The 18,968-nt window shown below is 45.8% G+C and overlaps 1 protein-coding gene across 1 annotated transcript in view; it reads left to right on the forward strand.

Moving 5' to 3' along the window:
- ABHD2 (abhydrolase domain containing 2) overlaps window positions 1-18,968 on the forward strand; it is a 101,844-nt gene that overhangs the window by 62,362 nt on the left and 20,514 nt on the right. Inside the window, exon 6 of the mRNA XM_012643773.1 lies at window positions 14,991-15,174. Within this exon, the coding sequence (XP_012499227.1) occupies window positions 14,991-15,174 (184 nt within the window). The remainder of the gene's footprint in view (window positions 1-14,990; window positions 15,175-18,968) is intronic.

The following is an 18,968-nucleotide window of genomic DNA, read 5'->3' on the forward strand; positions in this document are numbered from 1 at the left end:
GAAGAAACTAGAGAGAAAAGCACTAGTGTTTCCTTTGGTGCTATTATTAATGCAATTTTAGTTTAAAACAATGTGTTTTGAAAAAGTGTGCCGCTGGACTGGTGAATAAGGAGGAATCCTTCAACAAAGGTGGCCTGAAACACAGAGCAAAGCCCACAGTTGTTACTTTTGACAGATAAATTGAGGCCGCTCAGCAGTTAACACGCTGGCCCTGAAACACCTTCCTCACAGTTCCTCGTGTATTCAGTCTGTAAGTGTCTTAGCTGTCTGTGTAGGAGCTTTCTGTACTTCAGTGCAAATGTGTTTGTCAGCTTTTGTTTCTATATGCTGTACCGTTATTAATTTTTAATTATTATTGCTCGGTGATGTGCCACAATATCTGATAGTGCTAACCCCAATGCCTTGCTGCTTCAGAGTGTGCTCTTATCTCCCTGCCTATTTATTTTTTTGCTGTTGAACTTCAGAATTATTTTGTCAAGTTCTACATTAAATTTCTATATTAGTCAAGATGGTCTAGATTCCATGGAAACAACTCCTGAATCTTAGTGGTTTCAAAACAAAGATTTCTTCCTGCCTCCCACTCCCCATCCATCGTGGCTTAGCTGAGGCGTGCTGTGTCCCCGTCATTACTGTTCTGATCCAGGGACCCAGGCTCATAGAGCTACCGCCAGCTATGGCATTACTGGCCTCCCAGAGAGTGTGAAGAGCGTGGCTCTTGAAGCTTCTGCTCAGAAACGATAGAGGTCACTCCTGGTCACATTTATTGACCAAAGTACACGACACAGCCAAGCCTAACTTCAGTGGGACAGGGGAGACACATCCTCCACAAGGAGGGAAAGAAGTTATTGGCAAACTCTAGCACAGTTGATCACAACTTTTGAATAGGAATTTTAATTTATAAATTAACTTGGAAAAGTTTATAGTGCTTGCTTTTCTCACCCAGGAGCATGGCCTTTTCCTTTAAGTCTTCCTTTATCTCTCCATTAAAGAACTTCTAGTTCTCTTTGTGTAGGTCAGCAGTTATCAACATTTGAATTCCCCATAGCAGGCCAGGCGCAGTGGCTCCTTCCTGTAATCCTAGCACTTTGGGAAGCCGAGGTGGGAGGATCACTTGAGGCAGGAGTTCAAAACCAGCCTGAGCAAGAATGAGACCCCATCTCTACAAAAAAAATAGGAAAATGAGCCAGGCGTGGTGGCACACACCTGTAGTCCCAGCTACTCAGGAGGCTTAGGCAGGAGGGTCACTTGAGCCCGAGTTGGAGGGTGCAGTCAGCTATAGTGATGCCACTGCATTCTAGCCTGGGCAACAGAGCGAGAAAAAAAAAAGATGCCAATACCAGGGGCTCAGCTTCTGGGGAGTCTCTAAGGTACAGCCAGTGTTTTTCAGAGCCACAGACATAGGTCTTATCCCTTGTTTCCTCTTTAGTTTTGTTTTTTGTTTTTGTCTTTTTATTATCAAAATTTTCAAAATACATAGAAGCAGGAAGAATAGTAGAATGAACCCAGAATAAACCAACATACCCATCACCCAGCCTCAACAATTATTCAGCTTGTGGCCAATCTTGCTTCATCTATAAGCCACCCTCTTCTTGAATCCCCTCTCAAAGATTATTCCGAAGCAAGTCCCAGACAGCCTATCCTTCCATCTGTGGCTGTTTCAGTGGGTATTGCTAAGACACACAGACTCTCTGTAAACTGTTTTTATTTGTTAGGGCTGCCAGAACAGAATGACACAGTCTGGGCGGCTTACACAACAGAAATTTATTTTCTCACAGTTACGAGGCTAACATTCCAAGATCAAGGTGCCAGCAATTTTGGTCTCTTCTGAGACCTTTCTTCTTGACTTGTAGGTAACCAGCTTCTTGCTGTGGGTTCACACTATAGTTATCTCTGTCTATGTGCATCTGTGTCTGATGTCTTTATGTCTGTGTCCTTATATTTTTTTTTTTTTTAAGAGACGGAGTCTTGCTCTGTCACCCAGGCTGGAGTGCAGTGGTGCGGTGGCACAATCTTAGCTCACTGCAGCCTGGAACTCCTGGGCTCAAGCAATTCTCCTGCCTCAGCCTCCCAAATAGCTGGGACTAAAGGGGAACATCCCTGCACCCAGCTAATACATTCCATTTTTTAGAAGTGGGGTCTTGCTATGTTGCTTGGATAGTCTTGAACTCCTGGGCTCAAGTGATCCTTCCACCTCAGCCTCCTGAGTTGCTGAGATGACAGCACATCTGCTGAGCCACCACACCTGGCTCCTCTTCTTAAAAGGACACCAGTCATATTGGATTAGGGCCCACACTAACAACCCCATTTTAATTTAATTACGTCTTTAAACGCCCTGTCTCTAAGGACAATCACATTCCGACGTACTAGCGATTAGGACTTCAACATATGAAGCTTGGAGTGACACAGTTCAGCCCATAACATAAACTTAAGTACAGTGTTATCATCACAGCTAAAACACTTGAATCGTATTCCTCTGTAGCAGTTTGGGTTCCCCAACTGTCTTCTTTCTTTTTCACCTTTTTAATTAGCTTGTTCAATTCAGAATCCAGGGCAGGTCTATATATTGCAATTGGCTGATATGTTTCTCATGCCTCTTTTATATCTCCTTCCCTTCACTTTTAATAGGCCCTCAACCAAGTCCTCCTCCTCCATGTGGGGTGACTGGATGTGACACTGGGGGGCCCTGAGCACATGTGAGTGCTGGACACCGGCCCTGGCAGTCACCAAGTTCCGAAGGGACTCCAGGACCTGCTAATCTCAGGTCCGCCCAAGTTTTGTTTGGACCCTTCTGTGGTCTTCACTTGCCTCCTCCTGTCATTCAGGTCTTGACCAAGATGTCACCTTCTCAGAGAGCCCTTCCGTGACTCCCCTCCCCCATCTGATGTTGCCCCAGCCCCCAGTCATTCTCTACCTAATGCCCCTTTTACCTTCCTCAAGGCACTTAAGATGCGAAATGATGGATCCGTTTCCATAATTTGTGAAATTACTTGTTCACATGTTTATTATCTGTCTCTCCATCCCGAAAGTGCAGTCCGCGAGAGCCGCGGTCTTCGCGATCCCTGCTGCAGCGCCCCAGTGCACAGAAAGCGCTCACCGCGCTGGCGGTCGCTGAACGCCCACTGAATGAGGACGGAGGTGGCGCGTGTGCAGTGCGTGCGTGGATGTAGGTGATACTTTACAGAGCAGCGCGGCTCACACCGATGCGCCTTATATACGAGTCTTCCCTTGGCAAATCGCTGCTCTTTTGAGCAGGCGCCCGTCATTCAAGTCGCTGTGAATACCCTCTTGGCTTTTTGCAGCTGCGATCCTGACCAGAAGAAAACTAAAGCGGGAGTTAACATGGAACCCTATGTTCTTCTTTTCCTGTTACACGATCCCCTCAGATCTCTCTTTCTGAAAAAATCATAAAAGATCTTTCCCATCAGCAAACCAACTCTGTTTCAAACCATATAAGCACTAATCCCTTATTTTTGGACATCTTTGCTGATATGAATAGAAATGGTTGAAAACAGATCTCTCTGGCCCAGAAGAATTTCCTAAATGGATAATTGTGCATTCTTGTGATTTAGAATGCTTCGTGCTGCCTTTGAAAGATAAATTCATTAAGGGAAATCCTTTATGACAGCAGTTGCCATTTGTCTCACACTAATGAGTGCCAGGCATGCGCGGAGTTTTGCGTATTACTCACTTGATCCTTACTGCCTTGGAGGTAGGTTTAATTAGTATTCCCACTTCACAGGCTTAGGGGGGTTAAGTAGCTTGCCTTGGATCATGCGACTAATAAGTGGCAGAATCAGCATTCAAATCGTGTGATTCGTAACCCCAATTCAACACTGTCTCTGTTGTAGTGTTCATTTCCTATTTAGGATGCCGTTCATTAGAATGTAGAGGAGGAGGGGGGATATTTGAGCATTTAGAAAGATTTTCCCTACTTCGGTGGTAGCGGTCATTACTGTTTTTATTGATAGTTAACACTTACATAGCATTTGCTGTTGCCAGGCACTGTTATGAGTATTAATACTTTATATGATATATTAAACCAGTCACCACCCTTTTACAGATGAGGGAACTGAGGCCCAGCAAGGATGAATAACTTGCTCCAGATCACAAAGCTGCTGAGTGGGCGATCCTGCTTCAAACCCAGGCAGTTTAGCAGTCTAGTTCTAGAGTCCATGCCGCTGAAAAACAGGCCACATTGCCCCTCCATGTAGGAGACTGCATCCTGCTGATACTTCTAAGGCCAGGTTCAGTGGCTCCTGCCTGTAATTCCAGCACATTGGGGATGTGGGGGTAGGGGGATGGCTTGAGGCCAGGAGTTCCAGGCTGCAGTGAGCTATGGTTGCGCTACTGCATTCCAGCCTGGGCAACAGAGCGAGATCTCATCTCTACAAAACTGAAAAACATAGCCAGGCATGGTGGCACACACCTGTAGTCCTAGCTACTTAGGGGGCTGAGGTGGGAGGATCACTCGAGCCAGGATTTACAGGCTACAGTGAGCCATGATTGTGCCACTGCACTCCAGCCTGAGCAAGACCGAGCAAGACCCTGTCTCTAAACAAATAAAAAATAAAAATTTTTTTAAAAAGGAGTAAGAAAATAGTTCCCAGTGAGATACATTTTAGATTTAAGGCAAAAGAACATCTAAGAGCTTCTTGGAGCCACAGCAATGGGCTAGGTTGGTCTGGTCTCTGATCTTGTTCATCCAGCATCTTCCAGACATTCATGGGGCAATGAGAATACAGGTGTGAGTCCATGTCCCTGCCTGCAGGAAAGTCCCAGTCTATGAGGAAAACCTCACCATCTAGTTGGCGGAGGGGAGGGGAGCACAGTCACAATCGGTCTAAGCTTATTGGCTGCGTTTGTCCAAAAAGAGTATACCAATGACAACCTTTTCACGAACAGGGATCAGATCTTTGTTTTTAATTTTCGTATTATTTTGTGTTAATCTCATACATGGAGCGTATCATTTAGAGAGTTACGTTCAGGAAAGGCCTGCATAGGGGAAGAGCTGTGCTTTAGAGTACAGCAGTTTAGGGTTTGCATACCTACTTGAGAAAGTTGAGAAAGGCTGTTTGGACAATTGTCAGTAATATAAAAGTGTAGCACAGAGTCCAGCAAATGCCAGTAAATGATAACAATTATTGTCTTCATTAGTCCTTCGCTGCAACTTTGTGTTTTCTGTGAGCCAACTTAGGGGAGAAAAGGCAAACATTTACTTGAACAGTTAAATGACCTTGCCACTACATCAGCTGCATGCAGTTGACCTCATGTGAACTTTTGGATTTCTGCAAGGACCAATTTGAGAACCTGTTCTTGTTGAACACACAATTCTTTCTTTTTTGAGCGTGGTCTGAGTTATGGCTCTGTTTACAGGGATGCCCAGGCCCCTGTGGCTGTTTCGCAGAATGCGGTGCTGCCTTCCAGCAGTGCAGTCTTCAGTACTGGCCTCTGGGCCAAATCTGGCCGGGCCACACACCTCCAGCTCGAATCTACTGGCTTCTATATTTCTGCATTTTATTTCTATATTTCCGTATGCTCTATTTCCTATATCTTAACCTTCTAAAACATTTCCTTCTTTAAAAAAAATTTCTTACCACTTATCTCCATATAGTTTGTAGATTTTTTTAACTAGGAAATATTAAATATTTCTCTTTTGATTAATTAAATTAAATGACATTAGATGATTCGAGTAAAAATAAAATATGAAACTATTAGAATGACTAGTAACACCCACAAGGGTGAAACTTACCAAACTGTCTTTTACATTTCATACTGAAATAGGGTGCTCTGCTAGTGCAGGCCAGGTCCACAGCCCTGTCACGTGGGCAAGATCGTGAATAACACTTGGAAATGGAGGAAGATGGCGAGGTTGTGAAGATTTTTTTTTTTTTTTGAAATGTATTTATTGCAAAGAACCTTATCTTTAAATGGGGCCCTGCAGCAGTAGACACATTGGCTCACTCTTTTTTTTTTTTTTTTTTGAGACAGCGTCTCACTCCGTTGCCCGGGCTAGAGTGCCGTGGCATCATCCTAGCTCACAACAACCTCAAACTCCTGGGCTCAAGCAATCCTTCTGCCTCAGCCTCCCGAGTAGCTGGGACTACAGGCATGCGCCACCATGCCCGGCTAATTTTTTCTATGTGTTTTTAGTTGTCCGATTAATTTCTTTCTATTTTTAGTAAAGACAGGGTCTCGCTCTTGCTCAGGCTGGTTTCAAACTCCTGAGCTCAAACAATCCGCCCGCCTCGGCCTCCCAGAGTGCTAGGATTACAGGCGTGAGCCACCACGCCCGGCCTGGCTCACTCTTTATTGGCTTAACTGATTTTCTAAGCCAGGCAATGTTGGGAATGTGAGAGTTATGTCGGTGATGCTGTCGGGCATGGTAAATTTAGGGAGCATTTGGCTCTTTCTGTGTGTCTTTGACTAAGTGCCTTATCCCAACAATCCAGTGTTCATGTTCAGAGCAAAGTAGAGCTAGATCAAATCCACCAGCCAAGGAATGCACTGAAAATCAGAACTTTGCAGTTTGTGCATATTCTGGCCTCCATATCCTGTTCATAATGTGAAGTTTTATGATTAGAAAGTTAAGAGCCAAGTGACAGAAGGTCCTATGAGTTTGATCTTGATTCAAAGAGAAAAGAAAGTTAGGATTTTTTAAAGTCTCTTCCTTATCAAGTGAAAGGAATAAAAATTACCTTGCTTTGGCCCCATAAGGTGACGGAGTCCCTTAGGACCATGAGCCTCCAAAGAACTCAGCACCCATCTCCAACCAAAACACCAAGCTGGGACACTTGGCATTGACAATGGTTTCAAAAGATTTAAACTGCTTTTTCTTGTGAGTTGAAACAGTGAAAAAGTGGACCCTTCGCTTATTTGTAAACTCTTGACTTTCTGGCATTAGGCATAAGCTGAAAGGAAGTACCTAAAATCACAGTATTATATTCTGTTCCTTGGAGAAGGAGCTCCTTAATGTCTGATTGAGTTTAATACTGAAATTTTTTTATTTTATAAACTACCCTTTGGAACCTCAAGGTAAGACCAGAAAACTTTGCCTTGCTTAGAGGGTAGCATTTCAGTCTTGGAAGGGAGGGAGGCCCCGTACCTGGGGTGACCGCATGATTTCACATCCCAATTGGGACACTTTTGAAAGTAAAGGGAGGACTTAATTATAACTGCATCAGAACAACAGACAAATTCCAGAACCCTCTCAGACAGACTAGGATGTATGTCTGGTTACCTTGTCTATAGCATGCCGTAAAGATCACCCACAGTCTAAGACATCTCATTATAGGAGTTGCAGATAGTGATTTTTAAGGAACTTCTATTTTGTTTTTACAAAGCTCAATCTGTCCTACAAAATTTGATTAGATTATGAATATAAATGCTTCTATAAGCTTCTCATATCTACCAATAATTGATGCAGACTCAATTTTGGATTGTACTCATGATTCCAGATTGACAGCTATGAATTGTGTTGCCTGTGCATTAAACAGTCGAGTCTTATGACAGCAGAAGGACACAGTGAGAAGGGAGGAGGAAGAGACGGGTGAAGAGAGAGAATGTGAAAGTGAAGGTAGAGAATTTGCAGAAGCTCAAGCATCCTAACAAAACCCCGGCAAGATCATCTGCTGAGCGTCGGGGAGCGCGATGGGGTGTGGCCTCCACAGCAGAGTGGCAGAGCAGCAGCGACAGGCCTGCGCTTTCAGGAGGAGCTCTGAACAGCTAAAAGCACTCATTTGTGAAAATCTTTGTTTCAGAGACAAGGCCAAGGCCAACTAATGTGATGGGTAGTGGGGCTCTCATTTCGTTCCTATAGCTGTTTGCTTCCTGAGTGACTCAGGTTTGCAGTAGCTTTTCCTTGACTTTAAGAAATGACTCATGTGTAATACTTTTACTATGAAAGTGACAGCGGCTGCAAGGCCCCCGACCGCCCACCTGTCAGTGAGCCGTGTTATTAGCCTGACCATGTTTTTCTCTTGCATTAAACTTAGTGGGAAAGATATTCTAGTGCTTCTTTCCTGCTGGCCAGTATCGTGTGCTTTCATTCCACATGATTCAAACTTCTTTCTTATCCACAAACATTGTGTGGCACACCCACCAAAAGCCAGGCCCATGCCTGGCATGGAGGATACAGAGATGACTCAAAGTCTCCATCAACAAGGCACACCAAGTCTCTGGGTCCCTGTATTTTAGCCTGCTTAGTCATGTTGGTGTCATTTGGGGAAGTGGCTTTTGAAATAGCTTTCAGTCAGCTTTTGCCTCATCTTTCTTTAGGGTTGGGAACTTCAGGAAAAAGGCAAGGGGTCTTTCCTGTTCTCAGCGGGTTGCCTTTCTAAGACGGCCCTGTGTACTCATCTCTCTAAGGCCAGGCGAGTGTCTCACATTTCATCTTGTCTTTAAAAAGTTTCAGCAAGATCAGATATCTAAATCTTGTTACTAGTGCTAATCCCATAAGGATTAAATATATAGAACCTCATTAAAATCCTCCTAGTATTAAAAAACAGATTATTGTAGCTCCTAGTAAAACAGGCCGAGGCGGGACTCCCAGTTACTGAGGGTGTTAATCAACATCAGGTGCAGGTCCCGGGAGACACCCCCCCCCCCCACCATTCCAGAAGGGTGATCCTGGAGCTGGACAGACACGCCGTGCCTTTGCCGTCCCCTTGCCTGGGACAGGTGGCCGCCCTTCCCAGAACGCCCAGCAGTCCTTCCGGCACCAGGCAGGCCTGCCCCTCCACCCAGTTCAGATGTGTTTGGATTTAATTAAATTGAGGCTCCCAAAGTGCCTACAAAATTAGCTGTGATTGCTCCTCTGTAGCGTAGCAAATCCGAGTTTTATAACTGCCCCAGTGACATCTGAACATCTGCTCTAGGTCTCAAATAATTAGTCTGAAACCTGAGTAAAGATAGATGGGTCTAAAAGAAATCAAATGGGGAGAAAGTAATATTTTTAATCATTAAAAAAAACATCCCTCCAGTACTATTACTAAAGTCGATTTGTGACACAAAGCAAAGAGCTTGGGCTTTGGCGTTAGACTGGGTCTGAAGTCCAGCACTCCCACTGCCTCCCCCTGTGAGGGTGCACCAGTCATTTCATGGCTTGGAATCTGTTCCTCGTGTGTGTTTAAGTTCCTAGCAGAGAGGCTGGGACGTCATGCAGCCATTCTTCCACCCGTCCACTCAGGCGACACTGACTGAGTGCCCACTAAGCACATGGCCTCAAACATACACTGGAGAACAAGACCTGGATCTTTGCTTTGTGGGAGTTTATAATCTGATAAAGGCTCATTCAGTGTTAGGACAAAACATAAAGATAAAAATAATCAGCCAAGGGAAGACAAAATTAGGCATAAACCCAAGGAAATGGTGGAAAGGTAAGGATTTTGGGGGATTTTTAGACAATTTAAAATACGTCCCTCAGTACCATCTCTTGTGCAGGCAAAGAATGTCCCCAGCACAAGCCATTGCTCCAGTATGAGTGGTATGTTGGGTGTCGTTGTCATAGTAGAAACTGACCTAAGAAGATTTAAACATCGTTTTCCCTCCCTTATTTTTTGCTAGATTTTAAAACTGGTTAGATTTTTATTGAAAAATAAATGTGTGCACATGGTAAAAACATTCAAACAGTGCCAAAGTTATATATAATAAGCGAAACCAAGTCTCCCTCCCGCCTTAGACCCCCAGTTCTCCTCCTCAGAAGATCAGTGTCTGCTACCGTTTTTCAGTGAATATTCAGTCAGATAATGTGTGTATATATCATCTCTTAAAACCCAAGCAGACACACAGCGGGTGCCTGCCCCACTGTTCTGCCCCTTGTTTTCATAAGATGGCTGAGTCACTCCCTTTCAAGAGATCACACTCTGCATCATTCTTTTTCACGGCATTGTAGCACTTCATTTAACTAGTCCTCTATTGATCGAAATTTAAGTTTTCAGTCCTTTGCTGTACAGACAGCATGCAGTGAACATTCTTACACATACACGTTTGCACACATGTGCAGGTCTGTCTGCAGTATAAGGTCCCGAACAGCAGAATTGCTGGACCAAAGGTTTGTACTTTTAAAAACATTGATAGATGTCACCACATTGCCTTCCAGGACCTACGCTAGTGTGCACTGCCTCGTCAGCGGCTGCCCAGCAGGCCTGCTACCCACACTCCCCATTCCTGGGTATTGGCAAACTTCCTGTTCTTTTCTAACACGGGCAGTGGAAGATGATTTCTAATTGTCATTTTAATTTGTATTTATTTAAGTATGAGTGAAATGAAGCATCTTTTTGAACTGCCTTTTTAAGGGAAAAAGGAAATACTGCCTGAGCAAAAGTGAGACCCTGTCTCTACAAAAAACATAAAAATTAGCCGGGTGTGGTGGCGCACACCTGGAGTCCCAGCTACTCGAGAGGCTGAGGCAGGAGGATGGCTTGAGCCCAGGAGATGGAGGCTGCAGCGAGCTATGATGACGCCACAGCACTCTAGCCCAGGTGACAGAGCTCAACCCTGTCTCAAAAAAAAAAAAAGATGAGACAGAAAATTAAGGATTCCATCCACCTTTCCTGTCTGCTAGGACGGTGATTCTCAAAGAGTGGTCCCTGGCCCACCAGCATCAGCATCACCTGAGAACTTGTTAGAACTTGTTAGAAATGCACATTCGTAGCCCACCCTCACATCGGGAGTGAGTGGGAGACCCAGACCTTCTGAATCAGAAACTCTGGGGGTGGGGCCCCGCAAGCTCTGTTTTAAACAGGCCCTCTGTTTAGGTTCCACCCCTAGAGTTTCTGACGCAGTAGGTTTGCGGCGGGCCCCAAGAACAGGCATCGTGAATGAGCTCCCGGGCTGCCGATGCTTCTGGTTCAGGGGCCGCACTTTCAGAGCCACTGAGCTAGGGCATCATTCTTGCAATGATATTTAACCTCCAGGCAGCTTTTCCCATTCACTCTTTACGAGAAAGATTACCAGAAAGCAGTTACATGTATTTAGGGATTTAAAGTTTGTTTTTGTTAGCTATTCAGTGGATCTGGAGGAAGTGCCTGGTTGTGTTAAATGGGGAGTCACCCCCTGCAGACACCTTGCTTTAGGAAATGTTTGGAAAGCTGCTACTGGGCTAAGCTTCAGATGCTTCCAAAAGGCTGAACAGCGCCCCCATCTTTGAAGGTTGCTTACTGCAAGTAGAAAGAGAAGGGAGTCTGAAAAGGGATGGCCCAGAGAGAGATGAGAGGGTGCCTCAGAACAATGCCTTCTCATACCGGTCTGAGCTGGAGAGACCCTTGCTCCTCAGAGCAGTGGTCCTCAGCCCTGCTTGCACGTTGGAATCACCCAGGGATCTTGAAAAAGAACACCCATGCCTGGGTCCCACCCTGAGGCATTCTGGTTTAATTAGTTTAGAGAGGCCCAGGCATTCCGGTTGTTATTTTACAAGATCCCCATGTGAGTCCAGTGTGCAATCATGTTGAAGAATGCTGCTTTAGAGAAAAATCTAGAAATGTAGACCAATGTAGATTGACCTATTCAAGTGTGTAAAGCTACAGATTCTTGTTTAAGTAATATTTGTAAATCATGATAAAATACACACAAAGTAAAATTTACCATCCTAACCAGTTTTGAGTGTACAGTTCAGGAGAATTAAGTATATTCACATTCTTTTTCAGCCTATCTTCAGAATTTTTTCATCTTGCAAAACTAGAACTATGCCTATTAAACAATAACTCCCTAGCTCCCCCTCCCTAGCCCTTGGCAACCACCATTGTATTTTCTACCTCTGTAGATTTGACTATTCTAGGTACATTGTATAAGTAGGATCCTACAGTATTTGTCCTTTTGTGACTGGCTGATTTTACTTAGCATAATGCTCTCAAGGTTCATCCTTGTTGTAGCAAGTGCCTGGATTTTCTTCCTTTTTAGATCTGAATAATATTCCATTATACACATATGCCACATTTTCTTCATCCATTCTTCCCTCAGTGGGCACTTGAGTTGTCTCCACTTTTTGGCTATTCTGAGTAATGCTGCTATGAACATGGGTATACTTAAATGATATTTTTAAAAGAAAAAATAATTAGTTACAATAGTTAGCATTGAATGCTTATATGTTCTGGACCCTAGTCTAAGCTGTTTATGTATATCACCTTATTCAGCTCTCCAAACAACTCTAGGAAGTATTCACTGTTATTACCTCCATTTTCCAAGTGAGGAAACACACCCAGAATGGTTAGTAACTTACCCAAGGTGACAATATTTTCCACGGTTCCCTCACAATAAAACTCATCTGGGTTATTTGTTAAAAGTACCCACTCCCAGGTCCTGTCCTATTCCCAAGGGCTCCAGGCCTCTAGCAGGGAGCCTGGAAGCTGTAGGCTTTCCTCGTACCCCAGGGATTCCTTGTCATCAGAGGAAGGCTGGGAGCATTTGGGGCCACTAAGTGGTAGGCCCCAGCAGTCCGACCACAGAGCCCTTTCACGTAGCCATGAGGCCAGACTACTCCTTGAAGGCCCTGTTTTCAGGCCCGAAGGAAGTGAGCAAATGTCTCCAATGGGATCCAGATTTTTGATTTGTTGCATGACAGAGAAGCTGATTATCAGCTAACTGCTAATGGTGATATCAGCTGATTAATTGCATTTGAAGATCCTTCTTTTACATCGCAGCTCCCCATTCAAAATCCATCATTCTCTAGAGCTGCGGTCCCCAACCCCTGGGCCGTGGACCAGGCCCCAGAACTCCGCGCTGCACAACCCTTTCCATGAAACTTGCGGGCGGGGTGGGGGGGTGCACAGCAAGAGGTGAGCAGCAGACAAACGAGTGAGCGAAGCTTCATCTGTATTTACAGTTGCCCCCCATCACTTGCATCACCGCCTGAACCCCCCAACCTCCACCCCACCTACCCTGTCCATGGAAAAATTGTCTTCCATGAATCCAGTCCCTGCTGCCAAAAAGGTTGTTGGGGACCACTTCTCTAGAGGTACAGTATTCCTTCCATTGCTACCTTTTTAAAAAGAGAAGCTTGGATGAATCTGACCTAAGTGGGGTCAAAAGTCCGGCATTTCAAATTACAAAGTTCAAGGTTCCCTCTGGACCAGATTTTTGTTCCTTCCCTGTCCCTAGGATGTGTTTAGGGGCTTTGTCATCAGAATCCACTTAATTCAGCAACTCGTTACTGAAGGCCTGCAAACTGCCCCAGCCTCTGCTGTGTGCAAAAGGGAGAAAAATAGGAGACCTGGTCCTCTGATATCTTACTGGGGAGAGACATGCTTCCTTCTCTGAGTTGGTGCCTGGGTCTTACCGTGTTGGATGGGAGCCACTCTTGGCCCCAGGCTTTTTCTTCGTCTTAGGTATGTTTTTCCCCTTCTTCAGCTCCTTCCAAGCCTCAGGAGCTCCCAACACTTTCAGATCATAATCATTAGTCATAGTATAGGGGATATTGTCTGAGAAGAGGCATGAAGTGGCTTCCAGGGGTGTTAGGAATATTCTACATCTTCATCTGGGCAATGGTTACCTAGGTGTAAACGTGTAAAAATTCATTGCGCATTTTCCTGTGTATATGTTATGCCTCGTTAAAAATAAAAGTACAAAAGAATAGGGCAGCTTCATGTGTGATACTCATATATAATAGTTTCTAAGAGATATTGTAAAGCGGAAAAAAGGTACCAAACAATGTGTACACTACCACTGACTGGTACTTAAAAAAAAAGAATATATGAAACTTACCTTTCACTGCATCTTTTACAGTATTTGAATTTTGTGCCGTAAGCATGAATTACCCACTCAGAAAATTTTTAATGTAGATTCCTGAGCCTGGCGCCCATCTTATGGAATCAGCTTCTTCGGGGGGCGAGGCCCAGGAAGGCTTGTTTCTAACACCCTCTGCAGGTGGTTCTGTGCACACTGCAGGTTAACAATTCCTGCATGTGGTTGTGCTGGCCGGCTTAGGCTGCATCCTACTACGAAAGGAAGACAGATATAGGGGGAGTTTGCCCCAGGCTCACAATTGTACCCCGTGATTTGCTGATTAGGGAAGAAGCTGTTCAACTCTATTAGGGATGTCAAAACCTCTGAGCTGGTGCCAAGGTCTGCAATCGTGTTTCCATTGTAAACCATACTCTTCTCGTGCCAGTCTGTCATGTGTATACTTCTCACCAACATTCCTGACTTTCCCTGTTAGGTTTTAAGTTGGCTCCCTGCAGAGTCTGGGGTTGGGCCTTAGAAGGATGTGATGAATCCCTTCACCTGTGTCTGACCATTACCCTCCTCCTCTTAGCAAAGCTGCTGAGACATAACATAACCTCAGCAACTTCCCAAGGGCACGCCAGCTGAGATCTTCCCTCCCGGGCAAACCAGGCCCAAACACCCTCTCCGTTCAGAGGTCTCCTCTGTGTATTTCTGAGTGGGTCTGCCTCCCTTAGCACCCTGTTCCTACGTCACTGGGAACATTTTACCCTAATCCTACAGAGCATCCTGGCGGTCCCTCTGGACTGAAGTTTGTTTTTCCTTCCCTCCCCAACACTGGCAAGAAGATCCTGTAAATAACATCCATTTGGTACTTTTCTCAACCCCGTGAATCATCATACACAAGGGTATAGCATCTCAATTTGTAACCTAAGAAGCTAATTCCAAAGAGTCTTTCTTGCTTTTATTTAGATCTGTGTGCGAACATATGCACTCATGCACGTGCAGAATATCTGCCTTAATTCCCATGAGCATCTAGACAGGTTTCTCGTGACCCACCTTTAAAGGAACATTGCACATTTGCTACGTGGTACCTGTGCTCCTGGGCACTACTGATGCCCTGTTTTCTCTTATACGGAGGGCATCTGGGAACTTCTCTCTAGGTAGCCAAAGAGCAGTGTCTGTCTACTTGTCTCTCTCTCTCTTTACACACACACATACACATATATGTGTGTATGTTTTAGTATATTGGCACCCATTAGTGACCCTTCAGCTCGTGTTTCTCCGTCATTTGTTACGCCTGAAATGATTGAGTGCCCTCACCCTTTTGCCCGCAGGCTGCACGTGGGAATTTGGAGCCATGGTGAACTACATTAAGAAGACCTATCCCCTGACCCAGCTGGTCGTCGTCGGCTTCAGCCTGGGTGGCAACATCGTGTGTAAATACTTGGGGGAGACTCAGGCGAACCAAGAGAAGGTCCTGTGCTGTGTCAGCGTGTGCCAGGGGTACAGCGCACTGAGGTACGTCACCTCCACCTTCCATCGGGGCCTTCATTTAGCACTTGTTTGCACCACACACTGGCCCGCGAAGACCAGGGAAACACTGTGGCGGACTGAGCAGAAGCTTCTGAGTCTTAGAACTCACCTTGTTTTGTTTCCAGATTATACATTGGAGTTGCCCCATCAGACCCCGTAAGCCTGGAATGTGCAGCCGCACTGTGGGATCAGATCTGTAATTGGAGAAGCCACTCCCCCCGCCCCCCCAATAGCTGCTGTTTCCCCAGGGAATCTCTGAGAGGGGACTTAACCTGTTCTTGCTTCAGGAGTTTTGTAGCACCGTAGGTTAATGAAAGAACACAGGAGAGCTGGGCCTTATGATCCCAGATCCCTCCTACCTGCAGAAGAGGTGGGTCTCAGATGGCATCTGGAAGGGATGTAGCAGTCACTCTATCAGAGTCCTTACCTTCAAGTATCTGTTTCGCTTAGGCATCCCAGACATCATCACAAAGGAGTTGACCTACCGGGTAAAGCTGTTTCTTGCCCCGTCGTCTCCTCCCAGCAGACACCCCCCAGGATGCGTCCTAGGAGGGCGTGGTCGTCCGCTCTCACTGCCCTCCAGAATCACCGCTGTCCTGGATCTCTGGCTCCCGCCACATCACAGATCACGTGCACACCTCTCTCTAAGCTCCTCAAATGCATCGTGTTTTTTCCTGTACTCATTCTTCCTGATGTCTTTTGTATTACAAATGGCCACGATCAGTTGGTAAAGATCTTCTGAAGAAACCCCAAATTGCACAGGAAAGTAAAAAAATCTCCCCATTGATCAAGTCTAATGCTAAACACTCTTTATAGTTGTTACAAGAATCCTTCCTTTTTGCCTCACCTGCATCTCTCATGCTGCAGTTTAAACCTACTTTGTTATTTCCTGATGGATGGAGTTATCGATATTATTTCTAAAAATACATAGTCCTGGAATTTGAAGCCAAAGGACAAATGTGGGGCCAGGATTCAGCCTCTGCCCATGAGGCGTAAAAGGAGGCTGGCCAAAAAGGAGGCTCCAAAAGTGCCCCGAGTAGACTTGGGGAAACATCCCTGGGTTCTAGGGCCGAGGTCTGGGTTCCAGTTTTCCTCATCTGCGTCACGAGGATGATAATAACTGTGAACGGTACCTACCTCATGGCACCACAGCGAGGGTGAAGTGAGTTAATGTGTGTGAAGTCCTTAGAACAGTGCCTCACATGTGGAATGTAACAACTGTGAATTATCGTCATCATCATCATCATTCACTGTAGAATGGAGGTGGATTAGAGCAGTGGATCACAAAGACCAGTCTGGTGAACTAGTGACCGTCTGACTGCACTTGGGGGATCATGTTAGAAATAAATTCAGTTTCTGGTCCCCACTCCTGGAGATTCTGATTGATAAAGTCTGAGGCACAGGACCCCAGGAGTCTTCATTTTGGACACATTTCATAGGTGACTTTCAGTGTTCAGCCATGTTTAACAGTCATCACCTTGGTGACCTGAGTGGCCTCTCCAGCCCTAGCATTCGAGGACTAGGTGGTCCCTCATCCTCCTACTGTGAATCTTTCCCTTCACTGTCCCGGCCACTCCGGGGATCAGGCTGAAAGGACGTGTTCCTTTATCGTGGCTTGACTAGAAATATTCACCTTCCATTCCATACTCACACGTGGCCAGAATTAACCAAAGTCCTGTCCCGTGCAGTCCCTGGGATAAGGGAGAGGTAAGCAAGGGGCCTGTCACAAGAGCCAAGGGAGCCGGGCCTGGTGGAGCCAGGAGGCAGGAGGCGCTCGCCTGTGCACCTGACAACTCCAGTTTTTAGCACTTCTCCTGTCATCTGTAAGGTTGGAATCACTAGATTCCCTTCCTAAACCAATGGCTGTGAACTTGCTTGTGACCAGTGACTTTGTGTTCAGAGAGTGCTGGATTTGATAAGTGGAAGGGCGTAGAGCAAGTTTGTTTTCATTTTTTCTTTCAATGTACAAAATCCTAAAATGATAACACCTCAGTTTCATTTTGCTGCAGTAGCGCCATCTGCTGTTGGCAAGAGCACATGATCAGCACAGTTAGCCAACTAAGGTGTTTGCACTAGCAAAGCAGGTTCGAGAAGCTAGGAAACTAAAATAGGTGAGTTGCTACACATTTCGCAGACATAATATACACAGCCCCTTCCTTGAGAGCTCAAAGAGCTTCATGCACGTAATTACCTGTTGTCACATCACCCTCATGCAATAAGGAGCAAAGAGGCAACTTTATTCTCTGGAGCACAGAGAACTAATATCTGGGCTAAGATCATGAAGTCCTACACACAGGAACTGGTAGCAGGTCAGAGAGACCCATTGCCCTGTGTGTGCTGGCGCTGCCTGGGGCTCAGGTCCCCTCGACATTTTTTTTTTTTTTTGAGACAGAGCCTTGCTCTGTTGCCCAGGCTAGAGTGCCGTGGCGTCAGCCTAGCTCACAGCAACCTCAAACTCCTGGGCTCAAGCGATCCTTCTGCCTCAGCCTCCCGAGTAGCTGGGACTACAGGCATGCGCCACCATGCCCGGCTAATTTTTTATATATATATTTTTAGTTGTCCAGATCATTTCTTTCTATTTTTTTAGTAGAGACAGGGTCTCACTCTTGCTCAGGCTGGTCTCGAACTCCTGACCTTGAGCGATCCACCTGCCTTGGCCTCCCAGAGTGCTAGGATTACAGGCGTGAGCCACCGCGCCCGACCCCCTCAACATTTTAACCAGACCTATGGAATGAATGAAGAACAGTTCCTTCCTTTAAACCAGTATAACCTTCTTTTCTTGCCAAGGCTCGAGGGCAGGGAGCCTTTTCAGCACTGGGATGATGGCAGCCGTGCGTGGTGTGCGCTTCCCATTACACCGCAGTGGAGCAGGGAAGGCACGTCTGCCCCTGCGGGGGCCACACAGGAGTCTGTGCTTCCGGTAAATCCCTCCTAGTTGAGCCTGGAGCACCGCTTGCTCAGTGATCCCTTCCCTCTGGCTTCTCATCCCCGTAGCTTGCCTCCCCTGTAGCCAGAGCCAGTTGAAGGCTCAAAGAGAAGCCAGCCACCCGCTTGCTGTAGTTAGCAAAGTCTAGCTGCTGCCAAAGAAGCTCACATTTTACCGTGCGCTGGGCCCCTGAAGGAAGGACACAAATGCCCCAAAGTTACCTGGTATCTAGCAGACTGCAGCATGTGCCCTCAGCATAAACAGCCACAAACTAGCCCTGGAGTCTTCCTGGTCAGATATCCTCCCAGGTAACAGAGACACAGCCCTGAACAAGGCAGGCAAATGCCTTGCCCTCATGGAGCTTAAAGAACGGAGGGGAAGCTTTTTTGTTCTGGTTTTGGGTAAAATCAATTCTTTGCCGAGGAAGCCCTCGACAATCTTCTGTTGCAGAATTGACCGATAATAATATAACTAAAATATAAGCATTTTATTGCAACCTGGCTGTAAAAGATAGTCTGTTTCTGAGGACCTCACAGCACTTAATGACAATACAATGATTTACAATGCCACAAACCAACAAAATACATGTTACTAATATATATATTACACACTAGGCATATGTGTGCCAAAGAAGTCCTTACTCAAGCAGGGAGGTCAGTGGGGAGACCCAAGAAACCCAGGCAGAAGGCTCTGGGCTGGCAGCTGGCTGCGCCTCAGGGGGAAGCCAACCTGCAGAGAGGTCGTCACCTCCAGCTAGCTCAGCTTCAGAGTTCAAGTGGCAGAAAACCATGTAATTCCTCTGCCAGAGGAATTGTCAGAGGAGGATTTCAATCTCCCTGAATGCACTGGTGCT

Source organism: Propithecus coquereli, unplaced genomic scaffold (assembly GCF_000956105.1).
Source record: "Propithecus coquereli isolate 6110/MARCELLA unplaced genomic scaffold, Pcoq_1.0 Scaffold20, whole genome shotgun sequence".
Lineage (NCBI taxonomy): Eukaryota > Metazoa > Chordata > Mammalia > Primates > Indriidae > Propithecus > Propithecus coquereli.